Source organism: Phoenix dactylifera, chromosome 10 (assembly GCF_009389715.1).
Source record: "Phoenix dactylifera cultivar Barhee BC4 chromosome 10, palm_55x_up_171113_PBpolish2nd_filt_p, whole genome shotgun sequence".
Lineage (NCBI taxonomy): Eukaryota > Viridiplantae > Streptophyta > Magnoliopsida > Arecales > Arecaceae > Phoenix > Phoenix dactylifera.
The window spans coordinates 10,736,886-10,758,709 of record NC_052401.1 but is presented as its reverse complement, the minus strand read 5'-3'; the positions used below and the strand labels follow the sequence as shown (position 1 = coordinate 10,758,709).

Sequence of the window (21,824 nt, the reverse complement as noted above, 5' to 3'; positions counted from 1 at the left end):
TTTGCAGTCTCAGCTTGCTAATATTTCATCTATGTTACAATGATTTCTCCCTTCTCAGATAAATAACTATATATATTTGAATACTTTACATATTATCAATTATGATATATGAGTTAATGTATCACATTATTCCTAACTTGTAAGATTTCTCTTTTTTTTTTTGTAGATTTCTGATACTTTAAACGCTCGTAGAGATGATGATGATGGAGCTGAATCCCGTCCCTGATGCCTTCTAGACTGTTTTTTATGGAGTTTGATATGTATATGTTTCTAGACTATTTTTTATGAATCCCGTCCCTGTGTCAATGTTGATGTAATACATGTTCATATAGTTATAATGTGTATTTTATAATGTGTGTTTTATAATATGAATTTGCATTTTTATTTTTTTTAAAGAATACAAGTTCCGATGCTTTTAAGCGTCCGTAAAAAACGTCGTGGCACGGGCCCGGCACGCCTTTGCCGACGCTTCAAACGCTTTCATTAGCGTCGGCAAAAATGGAATTTTCCAACACTTTGAAGCATTGGGAATTGCCGACGCTTTAAAGCGTCGGCAAAAACCAAGAGGAAAACCGTGAGGAATTTATTCGTTAGGCAAATCTCGATTTTTGCCGACGCTTTCAGCTAACATTGTAAAGCGTCGGCAAATCTCGATTTTTGCCGACGCTTTCAGCTAACATTGGCAAAAAGTATTGCCACTCCGGTATCACCGACGCTTTGGCGACGCTTCGCGTTGCGTCGGCGGAACTTTAGCCGACGCGTATAAGCGTCGCTAAAGGTTGCAAAAAGCGCCGAGGTAGGTTGGTTTTTCTGTAGTGTCATGACCCGACCCTATCCGGCATGACCTATTTGCACCTCTAGGTGAGGTAACATGACCCATTGTCATTTATCCCTTCTTCGATTCAAACACTGTAGTATGCTTGCGCATCTATCCAGCCAAATCCAATAGCCTATTCACATTCCATCCACATCCTAGGATAAGGGAGAGAAAGAAGCACCAACATTTACTTTGTAATTAAATAAAATTTGGATCTTATTATAATCAATCATTTTTAAGCAAAATCTTTTCCCATTCTGGTGTGAGGACTCAAAGTAACTTTTCTACTCACTATATAAAAAACATAAAATTTAGATTATAATATAGTTGATGGATTATAGGGGAATCTGTCATTAAATTTTAGTTTATTTTTTGTATATTGGTCTCAAAATGATTTTGTATTCAAAACATCATCACATGGAAAAGTAAAATTTGAACTAAATATAACCAACGAATTATGGCAAACCTTATTCCAAATTTTATTTCTCATATATTATATAGCAGTCATAGATTAATTCTATAATCATTATTTGAAAAAAATTCAAATAATATAAATACGATCTTAATAATTTTTTACAATTAAATGAAGTCAATTTTATTTATTTTTTTATTTTTTCTATGCATATACTAGTATTTGCACGTGCCCTTCTACTAGTAAATAAGTAAGAAAAACAGAGAATATATATAATTGCATCAAAACTATTTTACATTTGCTTTCCACTTGGAATTCACAACATATTCTACAACATTGCTCATTCAACTGAATTCTATGACACAAAATGATCAAAATGATTTTGTATATTGGTCTCAAAATGATTTTGTATTCAATACATCATCAATTGGAAAAGTAAAATTTGAACTAAATATAACCAACGAATTATGAGGAACCTTATATAGTGGTGATAGATTGATTCTATAATCATTATTTGAAAATAATTCAAATAGTATAAATATAATCTTAACAATTTTTTGCAATAAAATGAAGTCTATTTTAATTATTTTTTTTACTAGTATATATATATACACACTAGTATTTGCCCGTATCCTTTTACTAGTAAATAAGAAAGAAAAATAGAAAACATATATAATTGCATCAAAACTATTTTACATTTGCTTTCCATTTGGAATTCCCAGCATTTCTACAACATTGCTCATTCAACTGAATTCTATGACACGAAATGATCAAATGCCTAAAACTTCCTCTTTGTTTCAAGCACAACTTGCTATCTTCACAACAAATGATGCATGCAGTGAAGAGCCAGACGTATCCGTCAATGAAGTGTGTATGGATGAATATTATCAATCTTATCAACGTGCATATTTACTTTTAGTTTTAAGTTTCTTGTGGGAGTTAAAAAAGAGTAAAAACCATACTTGACCATCATCAAAATGCATGGCAAAAACATCTTACCATGTCCCTTTGGGTTATTCTTAGTAAACCAATTAAAATAGACCCAAAAACACACCCACTCACTTTAGATGTGGGTCCCACTGAATAGATCCGAAACTGAGGGTGATACGGGTGTGCTGGGGAATAAGGTATTTGTCCTATCCTCCCATTTATTTAATTCCCGCTTGTCCTCTTCCCAAAACCAATGCCCTCTCTCTTCCCCTTTCGATCCCACGATCTCCCTAGCGGTTGCCCCCACCACGCCCCCCCCCCATGATCGATAATTTATAGAAAAGTTAACCTTTTCTTGCCCTTTTCGCTCTTCCTTCCTTTGTTTAACCTCGCAAGTAATTAATTTAGTTCAATTTACTCTTCCGTGTTAGATGCGTCTTCTTCCCCCTTTTAAACTAGGCTTAGGGCTTCTCATCCCATTCCCCCTCGTCTCCACTCCTCCAATTCCCCTTTGCATCGCTGCGAGATCGGTCTTGGATCTCTGATTTATCTGTAAAAATTGGCGCTTTTGTTGGAGGTAAGGCTGATGTGGATGTAAAGATCAAGTTTTTCCTCTCGATTTTCTCTGTTTGTCAGTGGATTTTTTATGTGTTTGTGGATCTCTGAGATCTCATACTCTCCGTTTCTGGGGATAATTGCTTCCCTGGGATCTATCTGGCTCTTTTTTTTTTTTGTTTTTTGACAAAAAAATCCATTTTTGGAACAGTATTCGTCTTATCTGCAGTTATCTCTTCCGGTTTCCTAATTCCCCTGCTGTTTCTCTTTTTTTTTCTGGTTTATTTTTCTATCAATTTATCCTTCTGGGTTGCGGAATTCCGTCAAAAATTTTCCTTTTTTTTCGTTTTTCTGTTTATGTATGTTTTTTTGCAAGTAGTCAGAGATTAATGATGTTCTAATTGAGAAAGATTCTATTTTTCGGCTGCATGATGTTTTTTTTTTTTGAACTTTCCTTTTTCTTTCTTTGTGTCCTGTCTACTTTACTGAATGTATCCATGCAAATTGAATTCCGTGTACTGTAACAGAGAAAGCAGCTTGGTCGAACATGAGTAGATCGAGATCAAGCAGAAAGACATTTCAAGATCTTGAGTTAAGGCTCGTGCCTGCTTATCTATCAAGGGGAGGCATGTTGGCTGCTAGTTGCGTAAGGGGTTGCCCCGACTTCGTAATGATCGATGATGGCGAGGATTATGAGCAAATATATCCTGCTGTCTCTTCAGGAACGGTATATGCACAAAACCAGATTGATCTACTCCTTCACGGTATATATTGAATTTTTTGCTGCTGCATACTTATGCTCATGTTTGTTTGCTTTCCTAAGACATTTAGGTCTTTCCCTTATTCAAGTCCATGGGCACCTGCAATCAGAGAAGAGGACTTAGAACTTCGGCTTGGAATTGGAGGTGATCGAACAACTTTTTTTTCTCCATAGTAGAATCATATTTTATCTTTTGAATTTGTTCTTTTCTTACTAGCAAATGTTCCTATTGTTTGCAAAACTGAAAAGTATCCGCTGTTTTGTCAAATTTTCTGTTATAGCCTAATTCTTAAACATGATTGGTATAGAGACAATCTTGTCTGCAGAATGGCGGACCCTTGCTGATTGACTATCATTTGGTGATGGTTGATGAGCAGAATTTGTATTAGCTCTATTTCCCAATGGAATTACTGGATAAGTGTATTTTAATTGCTATGGATCTATTGAGTACTCCTATTATGAGATAATGGACTATCTGAATTCTCTGTTACTACCAATAGCTTTGCCAACATTAGGATGATAATGAACTGCTGATGCTTTTTTAGACTAGACCTGAATTAGAAGTTTTTGATTATTTGTTTCAGTCAGTAGATTTTGAGGTTTGCATACTTTTTTAAGAAAAGCTGTAGGAGGCATAATTTTGTGAGAGTGCGAACATCTAAATTTTATTAGGTAAAAGTGAAGCAACTTTTAGAATATTTATCTCATGTTGGTGCGGAACATATATGGATGAACATCAATGTGTAGTCTTCTCTTCATATGGATGGGATCTTTATGTCAAGCAATTGATAATCATTTTGTCCATTTTTTTAATTTCTGAACAATTTTGAGATCTTAGGATTCTTGGTGATGGTTGTAGCAGTTCTGGGTGCCTAAATCCTTATTTTCTCAAACTGATTTGTTCGACCTGCTTTACTCTGGACTTTTTCAAGAACTTGCTTGAAGCCAAATCTGGAGGCATTCAGGGAAGTTAATAGGACGTGCTTACATAGGGATGCTTTTTATGACCTTTTTGAAGAGAGTAGTTGAAATCTATATGATGATTTGAACAATGTGCATGCTGTATGATGATGTGCATACATTAACATGGTCATGAACAAGACACCTCCTTTGGAGCTTGCCTTTAAGCTCCAATGAGGTTGAAGGCATTAAGATGGAACCTGTGTCCAATCTCTGATGAGGTTGAAGGCATTAGGAAGGGAGCCATTTCCGCCGTACTTATAAAGGAACCAACAAGATGGCTCACTTGACTTGCCAAGGGGTGTGGGCTGTGTAAGGAGTACCTAATTTTGTTTCTTTTTGATCCTTTGGAGTGTGAAGTTGTAACTTTGTTTCATTTATCTTATAGTATAAAATCAATAAATCGATTATGGATAACCAATAACCGATAAATGTTAAATGATTAATCATAGACAATAAATCAATGCCTAATGTATATTGTACCTTCTAGTTTTTACAACAATGAGATCTTTTTTTACTTTCTTTTATTATTTTTTTAATACAAAAAAGCTCCTTTTTATCCTTTTCTCTTGTATTTGATACATCAAGCCTTAAGAGTGACAATTTGACTATTTTACAGGTTTTTGGTGGTTTTAGAGTGGTTAAAAATGTCAATCAAATTACAAGACCACATTTTGTGCTTGTACTTAATCACAGAAATCTGCAAGTAAATGCATTCCATCTGTGCCAATCAACATCCGAAGTTTCTTGTGACAGTCAATTTTCAATTTTTTTGGATGAAAATGCTCTGAAATCAAATTCCTCTCCGGCAACAAAGATTAAGAATTGTAACTTAGGTCTGTGGGTTAGCATCAAAGATAAGACAGCCAGCTTGGATTTCTTTAAGAATTGGTGGTTACGATTGAGGTGCTTGCATATCTTGGGAATTTAGTGGTGGTTGTAAAGGAGCACTTTTGGACCTGTTTGATTTGGAGGAAGTGGCAGGCCTGAAGTGGAGTCAGTGAGAGGCACTGCTTCCTTGTACTTGGTTTGGCAGATGTGGGACCCGAACTGCCAAAATTTGGCCTTTTTCTCCATGAAGAAGTGTGAACTGACTTTGACTTGGTGGTTTTTTACCTTTTCCTTTTTTTGGAGAGGGGGGGGTGGGGGTGGGAGGCCCTTACTAGAAGTTAGTATTAATGGTATGGGGAATTGTGGATTGGGCATGACATCCGCTTTGAAGGGCAGTTGCTATATGGTGTTTGAGCAGGAAACTACAATTGTTAGCTGTCTAGTTCTGTGGTCTGCTATTATTTGCCACTTGGTTTGCCGAGGTTGTTTAGAAGTTCTAGGTGAGCTCTAGACATTGTTAGATGACGGATTCTATGGTTGCATAGTGTGGTCTCCAGGTTGCATTATAGGTTATTAGATTTTGATCTAGAGGAGTTTTTGGCGTTACATGATGCTTTAAGGTGTGGTTCTCCTGAAAAAAGTGGTTGCATTTTGTGTCTCAATGGTTGGATTCTTTTGATACTCCATCTTGTTGTAGCTCTTTCCTTCCAACAGATGTGGCATGTTAGTCCTCCAAGAAGATAACCAATTTTGTGTTGCTCACTTGTATCCTTACATTTATCATCTTGTTACATTGTGGATTTTGGTAGAAACCTGTTGAGATCTGTTTTCATTGGTCAAAGTTCTCTGTTAGCCTGGCCCCTTTTGTTTTAATTGAAAGGAGACCTATCTTTGACATTTGACCTCTTTTTCTGCTTCCTGTCACCTTTCCTAAAACCATTTAGCTTGGATTTGGTTTTTTTCGTGACTCTCAGGGAAGTCACCAAAGCATCTTGGTTTCTTATGCTAGTTTTTGGACTATTACTTGCGGACTTGACCAAAAGGTGGCTGTGAAAAGCTAAATTGTTGGATGAGTAAAGCAACTACGAAGCTACTCTTGGCTGATGCCTGAATTTTTTTTTTTTTAAAAACCTTGGTAGGGTTTAGATCTGTGGGAGAGTTTTACTAGGACATGCTTACAGCTACGGAAGCAAATATGATAATAAGTATGTTGGAAAATACTTTGAAATTTGAATGCTAATATCAACAAGAGGCTTATGAGGGTTCTTCTATTCTGTTTTATCTTCTATTTTTCCACAGTTCTGTGTACTGCTTGTATATACTTGACTGCCTTCTCTTTGAACCGAGTTTGGTGGGTATATTAATGCATACCAGTTTTTGTACTGCTTTTTGTGTTGTGACAGCCTCTAATGGATATTCCGGGAATTCAAGTGGTGGGGCTAGTACATTAGAAGATAGATTCAAAAACACCAATGCTTGGCAGTCCAGCAAGGTATGCATCCATTTCACCTCTTCGTGCCTAGGGAATCATTTATTTCAGCAATACTACTTTGATTGAGTAATGGATTCAAGCAGGAAAATGAACATGGCAAGAGGATCTTCTGTTAAGAGATCTATGCATTTGAGCACATGTTTTACTAGTTTCTAGACTGGACTTCTCAAAATTTTTGATACCAAAAATTCAGGCCGACTGGCCGACCTTCAAGAGTAGTCATCGGATCCAAAAGTCATCAAACCTATTAGCAGCTACTCTATGGGGACGCACATTTACTTCTTAACATAAAAAGTACATGTATGTTTACATTATCAGTTAATGTGCTTACTAGGAATGCTGGTACACTTGCTTTCTAAATTCTTTATTTCTTTCTTTTTTCTGGTAAGCACGCTTTCTACAATTTTCAAGTCTCTGCTTTCTTGTTCCTCAGTTTCATGCATAGGAATACTGGATGCACCATTATTTGTTCCATTATATTCTGTCTAAATTTCAATCAGGACAACTTTTCTTACTGACTATAGATTAATCTGATTTTATTAATTGTCAGAGTTTCTGTTTATGTTTGTGGATGCACCATAAAGTTCATCTGATGTTAAACATGATTCACTGTGGACAGGCATCAAGCAGCCAATACATGTCAGACTTTAAGGAAGTGAAGCTGAGATGTGCTATTTGTATGGACACTATGAAAGAGGAGACATCCACACTTTGTGGGCATGTATTTTGCAAAGCCTGCATCACTAATGTCATCAAGATGCAGAAGAGATGCCCGACCTGCCGGGAGAAACTTTCTATCAGCCATATTCACCGCATATATCTCCCAGGTGCAACTTCCTAGCAACCGATTATACAATGACATTCAAGTTATTCTCTGCTCTTTTGATCCTCTAACATCATTTGATTGTGAGACACTTTTAAGAAGGCCGAAGGTGGGCAATGACACCCCTTAATCATATCATAAAGGGCTCTGATACATGGGGGATTGTATCGGTGATTGTGAGACCTAATTATGTGATGTTGTTGTGGATGAGAAAGTTTTTGGAGATGTATGCAGGGCTTCTTGTAACTTGAATTATAAGTATATACCATGATCATCGAATGAACTCAGGTGAATTTAGTCTGATGGAATGAAAAGTACATGGCTGTCTGTTTCACATTGCTATTGCCGCTGCATGGTTTATCCTGTTTCCCAGAATGTCTAGATGCTAACTTCAGCTACTTTGAAGGACTGATTAAAGCCCTGCAAGTGGAGCTACATGCAGCTCGAGATGTAGGCATGTACCATCTATGGTGTTTACAGTGTTCGGCGCAGCTCATGCTCAAAATGTTGCAAATTGTCCTGTGGCCAAATTGCTCACACGGGTAAGATACAAGCTTCAATTGCAGCTCTACAATTATCCAACTCCTCTCATTATTTGATGCTTCCTTCTCCCATCCTTTGATGTTCTCAACACCTCCATGCTCCCATCTCTACTCGCCTCCCCAAAATCCCCTTGAAGCTTTCCAACACTTTTGCTGCTGCTGTTGGAGGACAAGTTTCCTCATCCTTCTCTGCCTTTCAGCTTCCTCGTCCCCTTTCTTCTCCTTCCCTCTTCTATTCTCTCCCCCTTGATTAACCACCCCACCTCCCTTGCATCCCTTGGTGTCCTTTTTATGAAAACCACCCAATGTAGCTTGCTCTAAATCGCTGTAGGTGACGCATTGTGCGAGTTCATGGCGAGAGAGATCATGGTCCTCCAAAGAGAATGTGGCTCATAGCAACACTGGTGGTGCTTTGACTGGTGGACCACCCAAGCATGGTGAGAATGAAGGGGTTTATCTCCATCACCTTTCCTTCCCCCTCTCACCTCTTCCCTCTGTTTCTCCTCTCCCTCCACCAGTTCCCCTCTTCCAAACTGGGTTGGTTGAGCACCCATAACTCATCTGCTTGAAACGTAAATTGTACATTGCAGCTGTAGTTCCATATACAAAGCTCCAAACAACCCATAAATGCTATGGAAATGTATTTGATTGTCCTGGACCCTCATAAGACTACTTGCTTGATGGTTGAAATATTCTGCATTAGCACTTTTGGGTAGTTGACCACAGGAGCGGGGATTTCCAACTAAGGATGAACAGGCTCCAGAGTTGTGGTGGTGCAAATATGGACTGAAACAATAATATATAAATGTGTACATATATATATATATATCAAAATTGTCCCAGCAAATCCAAAAACTTAATATTGTTGGCAGTTGTAAAGAAATGATCCTAGTGGCATAAGAAAAATTCTATAGTGCATGGGCTCTGGAGGAGGGAGATCCTAAAGTTTAACAAAAGCTGCACCCCTGCTCCTCTCTAGATCATCAAAACTTTTTTGTTTTAGCGGAGGTTATGCCAGAAGCTGTCTAAGAAACATACTCCAAGTCTGCAGCTTACTAGTGATTCAAAATACAAGCAAGCAGAAATCTGCGAGAAATCGCTCTCTTTCCTCATGATCTGCTATATATAATTTACTTTGATAAAAAGAATGCCAGTATAGAAAAATAGGTAAGCCACTTCAACTTGGGCTGTAATATAAGCAAAAGCACCAAAAACACCCCTTTCTAATGGCGGATCAAAGTAAAGATGCGAAGCACATCTTGGCTCAGTATATGGTTCTTAAGTTTACACTAAACCACACCTTCAGAACTATCAGGATCGAACAAAACAGGTTATCTTTCACCTTTCTACCCAGCTTAAAATACAAGCTCCTTTGATACCCATATACTTGTCCATCAAGACAAATTCCCAGAGGAATTTGGCTCTCCTCACCAAGAAAAAGAAACTAAAAAGGTTTTGAGCTCCAAGATATCAAAGTGTGGTTGAAACCTGTAAACCAATGAATAGAAACAACCTCAGCAACAAAACCATATTTATCAGATGACAAAGGCAAGAAAACTAAAACCCAAAAAAGGGTACCTCTTTGTGCAGACCAAACCTGCTTCATATATATTTCATTCCTGCAATTCTTATACGCCTTGATATCAAGTACTGAGCAAGAGAATAAATAACGCCTAATACTCCTAGAACCCTCACCGTAACTATATCTGTTATAATGATTGATGGCAAATTAAGAGGTGCTGTTAGCAGTAGCATTGTGTCTGTCTGCTTCACATAATCCCACATAAAGCGATTGAAGAGTATGTGGTTTGGTAAGGTGAGAATAAGAAGCGCAGCATTCTTCACAGCAAAAAACCATCCAGGTCCACCAATCTCAAGTCCCCATCCAAAATTTCCGTGCCAGACTTCCTCCCATATCCTGTACAAGGCAGTCAAGACCAAGTAGCTAGAGACAGCCATCGTCACTGGAAAATATCGTTGCCTGTCCCCGAAGCCTGCAAATATATCGGAATCCTGGTTGAGAAGCAACAGGATTGGTGCAAGGAAAAATATTGCACGATTAGAGCCACCAGTGAGATGCATGTTAAGTATCAGGCAGATGACAAAGCACAGAACTGTAGAGACATTGCCCACTGCAGGCATCCAAGCAGCCTCAGCTGCCAACCTCTTGATTGTGAATGATGGTGCAGCTGATGCCCTCCGTTGTTGGATGAGCCTCAGTTTTGGTGGGAAGCCAGAGTTCTGACCAGACTGACTTGGTGCAACACCTCTGTCAAGGGCTTTCTCACGCAACAACGATGCCAGCTCAAATTTGATCTCTAATGCAATCAGCATAAATATCATGGCATAGAGACCCAAAAGTGACATTCTTGCCCCTTCAACTGCCAGCATAGTAGTGAACTTGGCTGCTTCTTCCCCTTCTTCAGTGCTCTTGGCTCTAAGCTGTCCTTCCAGTAAATATGTCACTGGGAAGAGGGCTGCTAGTAAAGCAAATACCCATGGCAAGACTCTTGTACTTGATGCAGATGGAAAGTGAGTGAAGACTACAAAGACAGAAGCGCAAACAATGGTTGCAACAAGAAGGGGGCACAGAATTACTGCCTGGAAGAAGTATTCTGCACAAATATAGATGCCTAATGTCACTCCGACTCCAACTGCATAAAATGTCCTCAACTCAACAATATACTTGACAGGAATGATGGAGGTGACAGCTGCTAATGTAAGTAAGATTGTTGCTATGAGCAACCATGATGGCCATGTAGGCTTGGAAGCCACAATGCCATATATTGAAATATCATCAGAAGAGTTATGTGCTGCTTTTATCAAGTCTGACTGGAATGCCCATGATAGAGGAATAGGAGGCTGCATAAGGATAAATAGAAGACCTGTAGCCACCACGAGCACAAGGAATCTTTTTGCTGACTGTGCATAGAAAAGCAATATGAATGAACTTAATAATCAACTTTCAACTGGTATCAATGCTAGAATAGCATGATCTAGAACAAAAGTTGGGTGAAAAAATGACAACATAACAAGGTCCAATAGGACATTTAAAGAACAACTCATCCATATAAAAAGAAAAAAACTTTTTTTTGTAACATCCGGTAGTTCTACAAAAAGGTTGACCCCTTCCCAGAGACCAAAAATTTCAGATCTGGACTAGAACTAGGTAACTAATCTCTATTCTGTTTTTACATAATTGCAACATGTTACTCCACTAAAATCATTAAGTTTGAATACGGAATACACATAGCAAAAATTTTATCTGGAAACACATTCACATCAACTCACTTTTCTCGGTGATTCAGAAATGCTAATGAAGGACGGAGTAGGGGACAGGCATATAATAATGTAGGACAAAGTATGGGACAGGCATATAATAATGTAACTAGGTTTGTTAAAAAGCTGGAAAAATATGATTTGCCAGAAAATTAAATCAGGCCTGAATTTCAATAAAGAAGCTGGGAAGGAGGTTTTTTTTATGGAAAATAGATAATGGATGATCAGGGTCTCTCCTGAAAATCAAGAAGCTAGATGTCAGAGAAAGAATCACAAGGAGTTTCATGAACCACTAAAGAAGAATTTAGGTTTGCTGAAATTTTGATATTAGACTGGAGTTCTTCATTTTAATTGGACTGCAGAAATTAAAAGAAAAGCCAAAATAATCAATTAAAAAGGATGAAAAGATATTAGGGATCGGTAATACGTGATTGTTGTTATGATAATATCCATATCAAAAAGTATCTACTCTCATTTAAAAGGATGAAAAGATATCAGGTAGTGGTAACAAGTGATTGTTGTTGTGATAATATCCCTATCAAAAAGTATCTACTCTCATTTCTTCTCGTCAGTCAATTATATATTACCTTCAGTATTCAGGTGTTCACAAAATAAGCTTTAGCTTGTGGCTTTTGTGTCACAGTAGCTCATGGGTTACCAGTTGCAGAAATCCAAAAAAGAATCTGGTCTCCTCAAGTGTTGAAGCTGTAATCTAACCATCTCTAGGTTTCGATAGCAAATGAGGGATCTATGCATAGGTAAATATTTATACAGCTGTTGCATCATTTGGTTTATGCCCATAACTGGAGCACGCTAAGCTTGGGATCATCATTAAGTTGATGTAATTCTGCTGAGAGACTTCCAGTTTGATATCACTATGCAGCTCCAGTTAACGGACCCCACACATAATTTTTCAATGTAAGAATATACTTAGGTAATGCACTTGACAGAGCTTGCATCCATTTGTCAAGGTCTGGACTGAAATCATAGACAAAATAAACTTCTTTAATCAGCTTGACAGGATAACAGGAAATTTGATGTCATTAAAAGGTATCTGATTAGGGGATAATCATGGTATCCCATTTCACTCGGTACCAGCATGTGTATCAACCATATTGGTACTGAACCGATAATTGGTACAAGTAGTGTATGGAGTGTTGGTATGCCAAACTGACTTCTGGGTCAAGCTTACTGACAGTAAGCCAGAATGATACCGATATAGGTTCTAGTAGCGAAATGGCATACCTTGTAAATTAATCCTTCCTTTGACCATGGGCAAAATCCAAAATCTGGATAACGAATAACATTATTATAATGAGATTAAAAAATTTGATGTTGAGTATGGGAGTTCTAAGGCAAGATACCCCATTTTGTGGTCGAGCACATGCCCAACCTGATGTCAGTCCTTGCAATTGATTTTGAGATCCTGGACAAATGAACTTTAGGAAAATGAGATGTTTGTTTTCAAACAAGTTGGTAAGTACTCAAACCTACCTATCTAGTTTAAGCTAATGCAAACCGTAATGAATTCTCAAAGTCCTTTCAGAAAACCATTTCGTCCCATATCCATATACCTATCCCTATCCCTTTCTTAATATTGTTTCCCACATGTCAGTACTATAACAAAACGTTACCAGCAAACATACTAAATTTATAATAATTCAACACCTAATAGAAAAATGAAGAAGTTAAATGGCAAATACCTGGACATGGGAAAAGTGAAGAGCAACAATTGGTATGCAAGCGATTCCTGTTAACAAAATATAGGAACCCAAAAGCAAACCATCTGATGGAGGCCTTCCATTCCACCATCGAAGAGCTTCAAAGATTGTTTCCCTGCACAACCAGGCAGACAAAGCTACAATACATGCATGAGCATAACCTTGCCAGACTTTCATTTTCGAAGCTCCTTTAGACCTGTCTCTGAATAAACTCAACCAGGAAAAAATATGAGTTCATAGGAATGCAATGACTGCATGACAAGCATTTAAAGGCAAATAAATATAGAAGTGAAGCAATAAGCAAAGTAACCTAAAAATATTTGAGGAAAATCAACATGACATGAAACTAAAATAGAGTATTAATATTCCAGTGAACAAAACACATGGGGACAGAAAAAAGAAGATGGTTTGCAACATACTTGTAAAGAAGCAATGGTGGGGAAATAGCCAAAAGCAGAACAGATGACACCCACAGAACTGATTTTGATGTAATAAATAGCATCGCTAGCTTTGAAGAATATAGACAAGTCAGTATCCAGACAGCTTTTGGTCCAATCCGATGATCCACAGACAACCTCCTCACTAGAGCCAAGCCCAAAAATGTTGTTGTCAAAACCATGTAACTTGGATACATCACTTCATCATCAAATCCAAAATAATATATTGTGGTATGGTTGAAGAAGCGATCCTCTATGTAACACAACAACAATGCATGACCAATAAGACCAAGCTCAGTCAAAAAGCGCAGTTTTGATGGAAGAAGTGCCAAACCAGGAACAACCATTGCCATCAATACACTTGCAACTATCAACTTGCAGAAGGGTTTCAAAGGCATGCCAGCAATCCAGATATTGAGATCCCAGTAGTTATGTACAACAAACCATAGAACCATCAAGCTTGCTAATGTCACAAAGGCAAAGTATGACGACAAGCTTTTCTTCGTAAAGAATCGAGCTAGATAGAAGCCGGAAATCAATGGAAGTGGGATGAACTGAAGAAATAGTAATGCACAATATCAGTATTTTGACATGACATTGAATGTAGTTATAAAATAGCCTATTGTCTTAAAGGACAGAAGTTGGACTCTGACTTCATAATGCATGCATATATATGCATATGTACAATTTTCATATGAACAATAAGCATATTAATAAATTAATTCAACTACAAGAAATCCAAAGAACAGATTTATATACTATCTTGAAACAAGAGAATAGTAGATTACCACAAGAAGTGAATATCCTGTAAGTGAAGTCCATCTTACCATTAAACCCCCCACCCACTCCCACCCCCCCCCCAAAAAAAAAAGAAAAAAAGAAAAAAAAAACAGCAATTATGCTAACTGCATATATCAATTTCAAGTAGACATGAGAATTAGCTTTCAGCAATAGGAAACCATCTCTGGAAATGTTCACTTTGTAATCACATCAGAGTGAACATTTTATAGTTTTAGTCATCTATCAAATCAATCTTTGAGAAAAGATGCATGAAATATCATTCATTATTTTGTGATTTTCCTGATTTGTAAAACTGTGATAATTAAATAGTCAGGTTCCTACTACTTATAATTATCTTGTATATATGCTTCTTGGGTACTTCCATTCAACAAGACCAGCTTATCTGCATTTGCACTTACATTTGCAATGTCACTATTGAATCCCTACTTGTTTTCTTTTTCTTTTTTTTTCTTTTTCTTTTTTTTTTTTTTTGGGGGGGGGGGGGGGGGGGAGACTTTCTCTTGTTCCTTCCTTACAAAATCAGTTGACTAGACAAAACAAGTAGACAAGCTACTCACCATATATTAGCATAATCTCATCTTAACCCAGAATGTTCCACATATTAAAAACGCTCAAGAACCAAGCTCAAGCCAAACTCAACCCTAGCTTAGGTTCAACTTGGTTCAGCCTGAATTCGAATTTCTAGGCCAGCCTCTGGCCAAAGCTCAAGCTTAAACCTGATGTGAACCTGCTCAAGGCTAAGGGACATCGGTCATAATCAAAACCAACATAGAGCAAGCCAAGGCCAAAAAGAGACACATGAAGGTGGTTCACGCCATACTTGCAAATGGTGGGCTATCTCGTAGTTTGAGAGACACAGATAGTTGTTCATGAGATTGTAGCATTTATGGAGGATGAAGAGGTGTAAGGAGAGGGGAGAGGGGAGAAGGGAGAGGGGAGAGGGGAGGAGAGGAGAATAGGAATTTGACAGATAGGAGAGTAGGCAGTAAAGGTAAGAGTTAGGCTTCTATTGTATATCTAATGTAATATTTCATACATTATATTTAATTAAGATTATAAATCTTGGTTTACACGCACAATAGACATTTTGAGTTTCACATTGGACTTCATTGAACCAAATCCAGTCCATCTCCAGTGCGAATGTATTTGTGGAGAAAAATATGATCATAAGATCCATATCACCCAGACCCAGCCCAACATGATTATGGACTAGTAAATGAGCCTCAGGCAGAATACTACCAATACCGCCCATTACAAATCCTATTGCATACAAACTCACAGATTAACATGTCCTTATTCACAAACCCATTGCAGTTGCCAAGACCCTCCACTCTCAAAAAAACTGCAGCCCTCTTCCCTTGCAATAAATTACCAAATTTCCTTCCAAATAAGTGCAGAACATTCATCTTATATCTTAACCATCGCTTTCCAAAATTTGCTATAAAATATTCATAAACACGCAAACATCTCCTCTCTTTTAAGGCAAATAAGCTTCATTCCACCAAACCAAGTTAACCTTCATTAGCTCCAAATTCTCCTTGTAAAAACCCTATAAATGAATTCCTGTCTACTCCATAACTGGCATTATAGTTTCCGAAATCGATCAAACATAAAGAGACGCAAGTGAAATGCCAAGCAAGTAAACTTCTTGCAACCTTGTCAATAACTAGGCAAACCACCCTTCATTTACTTACCACATCACCAAGCAAAGATTTCCTAAGCTCACTGTATACTCCCCAAAAAGAGCCTAATGCTCCAAGTCTTCCCTATCCATGACAATAACAATTTTTTCTTCAAAGATTTCACAAATCCTGCTTTCTAGCATGGAGCACCACAAAAATAGGATAATTCATGAAAAGCAAATATATTTGAGATAGTCATGGATATTCAATAACCTTACATCACTTTAGAGGCACAGAATACTAAGGTCATTTTTAAGGAATTTTAAACAAGCAAATTTCAAATGAAGGCTTCAATCATAAGCCCAATGGTCTACATTTGTAGAAAAAGTACCTTAGGTTGTTGATTGTGTTCTTTTTTCCTTTCTTTCTTTTCTTGTGTTTTTTTTATTAAGTGAGGCATGCCTCATTACTATTGCTACAGTTGGACCTTTTCACTTAGTAACTATAGACAGATTGGGATCTCATCCCAATCGAGAGAAGAAACAGATCAACATGTTTCGCTATGGTGTTTATAAAATGCCATTGTTTTTTGTAATTTTTAGTGTCTGAGTACTGGGCAAAAGTTCAAATTAGCTTTTAAGGATAAAACAGGACAAGTTCCAGATAATGATCTTCTATCTTGTACTTGATGCACATTCAGACTTTGTCTTCATGTCGACTAAATAAAAAATTACTTTAAAGCAGATAACGTAATCTTATAGAGATAATTTGTTGGCATTTAGGTCTGGTAATGTATACCATAGCATTTCTTCCCAACTCTTACACATGCAACTTCAATCAATCTGAAGTCTGAAAACTCCTACTGTTAGAAATTTGATGGCTGTCAAAAGGTTTATTTTGACAACTTTACTTACTTTTCTTCACTCTTTTTTTAATGACTTTAGTGCAACTCATTCAAACATTTAGGTTTCCTACCACTACTCCATGGATTTTAGGTATCTTAATCACTTAAAGAATATCATCCCATCCAAACAATTTAAAAATCTCCACTTCAAGATGTTCTCGTGTAAAACATGATAACTAAACTTGATCAGAGAACATCGATAGTATAAGATGCTAGCAGCAGATGTTTTTAAGCAATGAGCACAAATAAGTTTCCTTCTAAGGTCTTAGGCAAAACCTATTCTGCGGCTTGTTTCATTTCAACTGAAACAAAACTTATTAAGCCGAATAAATACCCCAAAACCAAAATGCATCTATTAACTTATCACATTTGACTTGGATCTGGTCCAAACACAATAACTTGAAGCAAATTGAACATTATAAAAACTTATCCAGCTCATGAAAAGTCAAATATAAACCTTTATTATGAAGACACTCCCTTGTCCTTATTTCACTTCAGAGATGTTTCGGTGAGAGACAAACATAACAACAATGTTCAACAATCGACCAAAAGTATATTTATCAATTATTTGAAAATCCACAGATCCAACATATGACAATCAATGGTTAGGGCAGCAACTATCTAGCACCTTAACTGTCTTAAGGTCTCTTCATTTCCTGTTTCAAAGTTTATAATGAAGAGGGAGTGTAAGAGAGATTAAAGATGCAACTCCACTCCCTCTTGCCTCCTTTCAGGCATTATCCAACAAGCTGCTGACCTCCACCACAATTACACTCCCACCCCCACCTGAAAAAAGAAAAAACACCTGCAAAGCCCGTAGCCTCCCTCCCTCTCCAAAAGAAAACAATATGCCATACACTTATCCCACAATGCACCATTGTATAATTATTAAGTAATAATAATATGTACAAGTTCATGTAGCAGGTAAATAGAGTACCTAACATGCCTTTATCAGGACGTCGATGTATACACTTCCATTCTCCAATTTTTCGCTAATATATTTCCCAGAAAAACACGGCAAAATGGATCAATCAAGAGGTGTACTTGTGCAAAATTATCTTAAAACCCTTTGGTACTACGAGTCAGATATGCTGATCAAAGGCCAACTTCCATGGTTTTGACGTCCTCTTTATTTTAAGGGTTCCAGGGTTATTTGTAAATGAGAGGGTATGGAAGGTTTGAAATGCACCTGCCCCCCCCCCCCCACCCCATTCGGGCATGAAACACCTCGATGCTCTATCTATCCAGCGAAGGTCAGGACAACCTCTCTCTCTCTCTCTCTCTCTCTCTCTCTCTCTCTCTCTCTCTAAGCGACCCTTCCTATTCATTATGCAGTACATCAACTACTAATTTACGCCATTAGTGGTTCTCCCTTGGGCTCCCGCCCATTTCATGACCTCATGCACTGCTCTCCCCACCACCATGCCCTTTCCCATGCACCACATCAAATGAGGGGGACATTTGCATTTGAAACATGTCAAAAAGCCTCTACAGCTCCGAACCTATATTGTTGTACCTTTGGATGGGTCAAAAGATGCACAAAACACATTGGTGAAATCTTAGTCTCTTTCAGTAGCAGAAAAGGTCATCTACCCGTCTTTGCATAAAGGATTGTGGGTGGCATGCTGGCTGCTGCTGGTTTACCATTTGGAGCGGTAAGCTTCATTATGTATCAAAGAATTTTATTCTTTAAATCATGGGTGGAATTTAGGGCACTGCCAGTGTACCATCTTGAAGAGTGACCTTCATGATATATTAAAAGAAACATCCCAAAAGCCCTACTTTTCTCCTTTAATTCTAGAACTTATGTTGTATTGCTTTGTTCTCTCCAATTTCTTGGTAACTAGTTCAGAGTTCACACTAATATTCAGAATTAGATGATTATAAAAAGAAAAGAAATTAAAGATAAGAGATATCAAGCAGTCCAGAGCATACCAATATTGGGAACCCAATAACTATAGCACCCGCTCCGCTAACTAGAATGGACACAGCAGTGAAGGCCGCTGAACTGAAAGCATCCCCGACCATACCAACAACATAAGCTCCCACAGCAGATGCCCCTCCAAGCATCGCCACCGTCACAAGAAGATAGTTCAGCGGGGGCGGGGCATGCAGGTACCTCCCAAACGAATGGAAGACAACTCTGACCTCGAGGCAGATCACCACCACCACCATCGCAACTGCTCCATTGACGACCCGGATATTGTGCATCTGGTGCGCGTCCTTTGTGACCCACCACAGCGCCCCCCTCGTGGACGCGTACAGCTGGAACAAGAAGGGGATGAAGAAGAGGAGCAGGAGATCGCAGACGGACGAGAAGGACGCGAAGATGGTGGAATGGTGGGAGCCGATGCGGAAGAGGAGGGGGACGAAGAGGAGATAGAGGGTGTGGAGGCAGCTCTCGAGGGGGCCAAGGATCTGGGAATCCCCGGCGGCGGCGGGGTCTTGCTTGCCGGAGCGGAAGGAGGAGGGGCGGGGGAGGGAGAAGAGCCAATAGAAAACGCAGGAGAAGGCCATGAAGTGGTAGGCGGCGTTGGCCATGCCGAGAGCGGAGACGACGGCCCAGGTGAAGAGGGCGGGGACGGCGACGGGGATGCAGGCGAAGAGGAGGCGCTCGAGGGCGAGGACGACGGAGGGGTTCTCGATCTGGATCCATCGGAACTGGAGGGAAGCCCAGACGCCAACGAGGAAGGTGGTCTCGGCGCAGAGGAGGAGGGCGAGGGCAGTGAGGGGGAGGGAGGAGATGGCGGAGTGGAGGGAGGCGGAGAAGAAGAAGGCGAGCTGGGCGGCGACGAGGGAGAACCAGACAGCGAAAAAGGCGCCGAACTTGAGGCGAAGGGAGTCGAGGAGGTAGGCGAGGAGGAGGCCGGCGGCGACGACGGAGAGGACGGGGGCGCCACCGAGGTCAAGGAGGAAGGCAGAAGCGGGGGCGAGGGCGAGGGCGACGCGGGAGTTGTGCGCGAAGGAGGGAGGGGAGTGGAGGCGGTTCTTGGAGGCGGAGGAGGAGGAGGCGGCGGAGGAGGAGGAAGGGGAGGGGCGGAGTAGGGTGGGGTTGGGGCTGGGGCTCCGGTGGTCGGCGGCGGCGGGGGGGGAAGAGAAGGTGGGGAAGGCGGGGGCGCTCGCGGAGGAGGAGATGAAGGCGCGGTGACGGGCGAAGGGCTCGTCGGACATCATCCTGACCGGCGGCGAGAGGGGGGTTTAGGGGTTTAGAATTAGGGTTATGGTTAGGGTTAGCGTTCCGAGGGAAGGGAGGCGGCACCGCCGACGAGGGCGGAGGGCATCCCTCGGTGATTCGATTCGAGGGCGGCGGAGATCGGGTCGAAGAATTTGCGGGATCTGGGAAGAGGGGAAGAAGAAAGAAAGGGGACGGTGGAGGGAGTGGTCTAAATGCGCAAATCCATCTGCCGGATTTCGGTTTTCTTGCGTTTACCGGAACGATCCGAGTTGGGTTCGGACCGGTTGGCCACGCATTGGAAGGGAGATAGAACTAGAAGCCGAGGATGAGAATTTAGAGCTGCTGTTCTTAAGTCAGGAATAAGGTTGGAATAAAGCCTGGGATAACAAATAATTACTTTTTTTTTAAAGAAGATTTTAAATGGGTAACTTTCTTGAATGCACATAGAGCTTCTGCAGACCGGTCCAATGTAGAAGGGTGCCGCAGTATCATCGTCTGTGATCTCTATAAAATGGAGCATGGTCTGTTCAGAAACACTACTATCACTTTCTAGTATGAAGACCACCTAAGGTTGTAGCATGGCACCTCTTTTTTTTGTTTTTTGCTTTTCTTTTTTTCTTTGGGATACAAGGGGGGGGCAAGCTTGAAAGGAAAAAGTTCAGTCTTTGAAACATTACAAAAGAAGCATCTACGTCCAACATAAGGCCGAATTCAGCTGGAATTGAGGCATTGTTCTCATACTAGATGCTGCCCTGAGCATGTTTCATAATCCAGCCTGCCATTTGGTTTCCTTCTCGGTAAGTGTTGGGGTATGTGGAGACCATTGGTGATGAAGAGAATTGAAGGAGAATCAATTCTGCATAGTTCTGTCTGGCGGACTGTCAGAGTCGACTCGAGCTACAGTCGAGTCGACTCGGAAACAGTCGAGTCGACTCGAGGCCTGTCGAGGCGACCCGGGAGGAGAAAAGCCGAAAAACTATGTTTCTGTCTGGACTGTCAGAGTCGACTCGAGCTACAGTCGAGTCGACTTGAAGCATCGTCGAGTCGACTCGAGCCACAGTCGAGTCGACCCGAGATCGTGCCAGTTATACTGGAAGTTGTCCAGACGTGCCCGAGTCGACTCGAACTAAAGTCGAGTCGAGTCGAGCTCGCAGGAAATCATACAGACGAGTTTTCTTTGGTGTTTTTGGTGGCACTTCGACGGCTATGATCATCTGAAGGTCTTGAGACTATATATAGGACTCATGAGAGCCCTAGGGGATAGAGATTGCCGTATATTTGAGAGAGACTCTTGTTTGTGAGGCTAGGGTTCTAGAGAAGAAGAGGATTGGGATCCTACTTCTTGTGCAAAGGGAATTCTGTGTGAATCTCTTGTAGATCGATCGCTTGTGATCGTTCTGGTGTGTGCTATCTCTGTAATCTGTTCATCCTAGTTGAGATTTGGAGCGGTGGAGGACGTAGGCTACTTGTAGCCGAACCTCGTTACATCTTTGTGTTTGCTTTGCTATTTTCTTCCTTCTTCTTTCTTTGATCTTTGATAATCTGCTGCGGTGCTCAAGTGTTTTACCCTATTGATACCAGGGGTAATCTTTTGCCCTTTGCAGCGGAAGCGAAGTGGTGATCCTTGAGTCCGGTGTCGAGGGAGCGAGAGAGTGCTTATCCGTTTGTTCTCTCTTTTTGCTTGTCCGACGTCGGTGGTGGTGCCGGTGTGAGTGGGTTCCGGCGCGGGCGCTGACAACAAGTGGTATCAGAGCTATTGGTAT

General features: G+C 40.0%; 2 protein-coding genes across 3 annotated transcripts; one reads left to right on the top strand and one right to left on the bottom strand.

The window, feature by feature from the left end:
- The first annotated feature begins 2,476 nt into the window (after nt 1-2,476).
- On the top strand, nt 2,477-7,917 carry LOC103697201 (uncharacterized RING finger protein C548.05c-like). Of its 2 annotated transcripts, none has more exons than XM_026801162.2 (5): nt 2,477-2,736; nt 3,242-3,441; nt 3,538-3,619; nt 6,669-6,757; nt 7,368-7,917. In XM_026801162.2, the coding sequence occupies exons 2-5, from the start codon at nt 3,262-3,264 to the stop codon at nt 7,596-7,598; spliced, it is 582 nt and encodes a 193-aa protein (XP_026656963.1). In that variant the 5' UTR covers nt 2,477-2,736; nt 3,242-3,261; the 3' UTR covers nt 7,599-7,917. The 2 variants fall into 2 exon arrangements, with proteins under 2 accessions (XP_026656963.1, XP_008777230.1); XM_008779008.4 differs by having other exon boundaries at nt 2,483-2,736; nt 7,377-7,917.
- Nucleotides 7,918-9,209: 1,292 nt separating this feature from the next.
- On the bottom strand, nt 9,210-20,358 carry LOC103697202. Its single transcript, XM_008779009.4, has 5 exons — nt 18,822-20,358; nt 13,542-14,113; nt 13,105-13,324; nt 9,701-11,044; nt 9,210-9,610 (listed from the first exon to the last, which is right to left on the bottom strand). The coding sequence occupies exons 1-4, from the start codon at nt 20,058-20,060 to the stop codon at nt 9,725-9,727; spliced, it is 3,351 nt and encodes a 1,116-aa protein (XP_008777231.2). The 5' UTR covers nt 20,061-20,358; the 3' UTR covers nt 9,210-9,610; nt 9,701-9,724.
- Nucleotides 20,359-21,824: the final 1,466 nt, after the last annotated feature.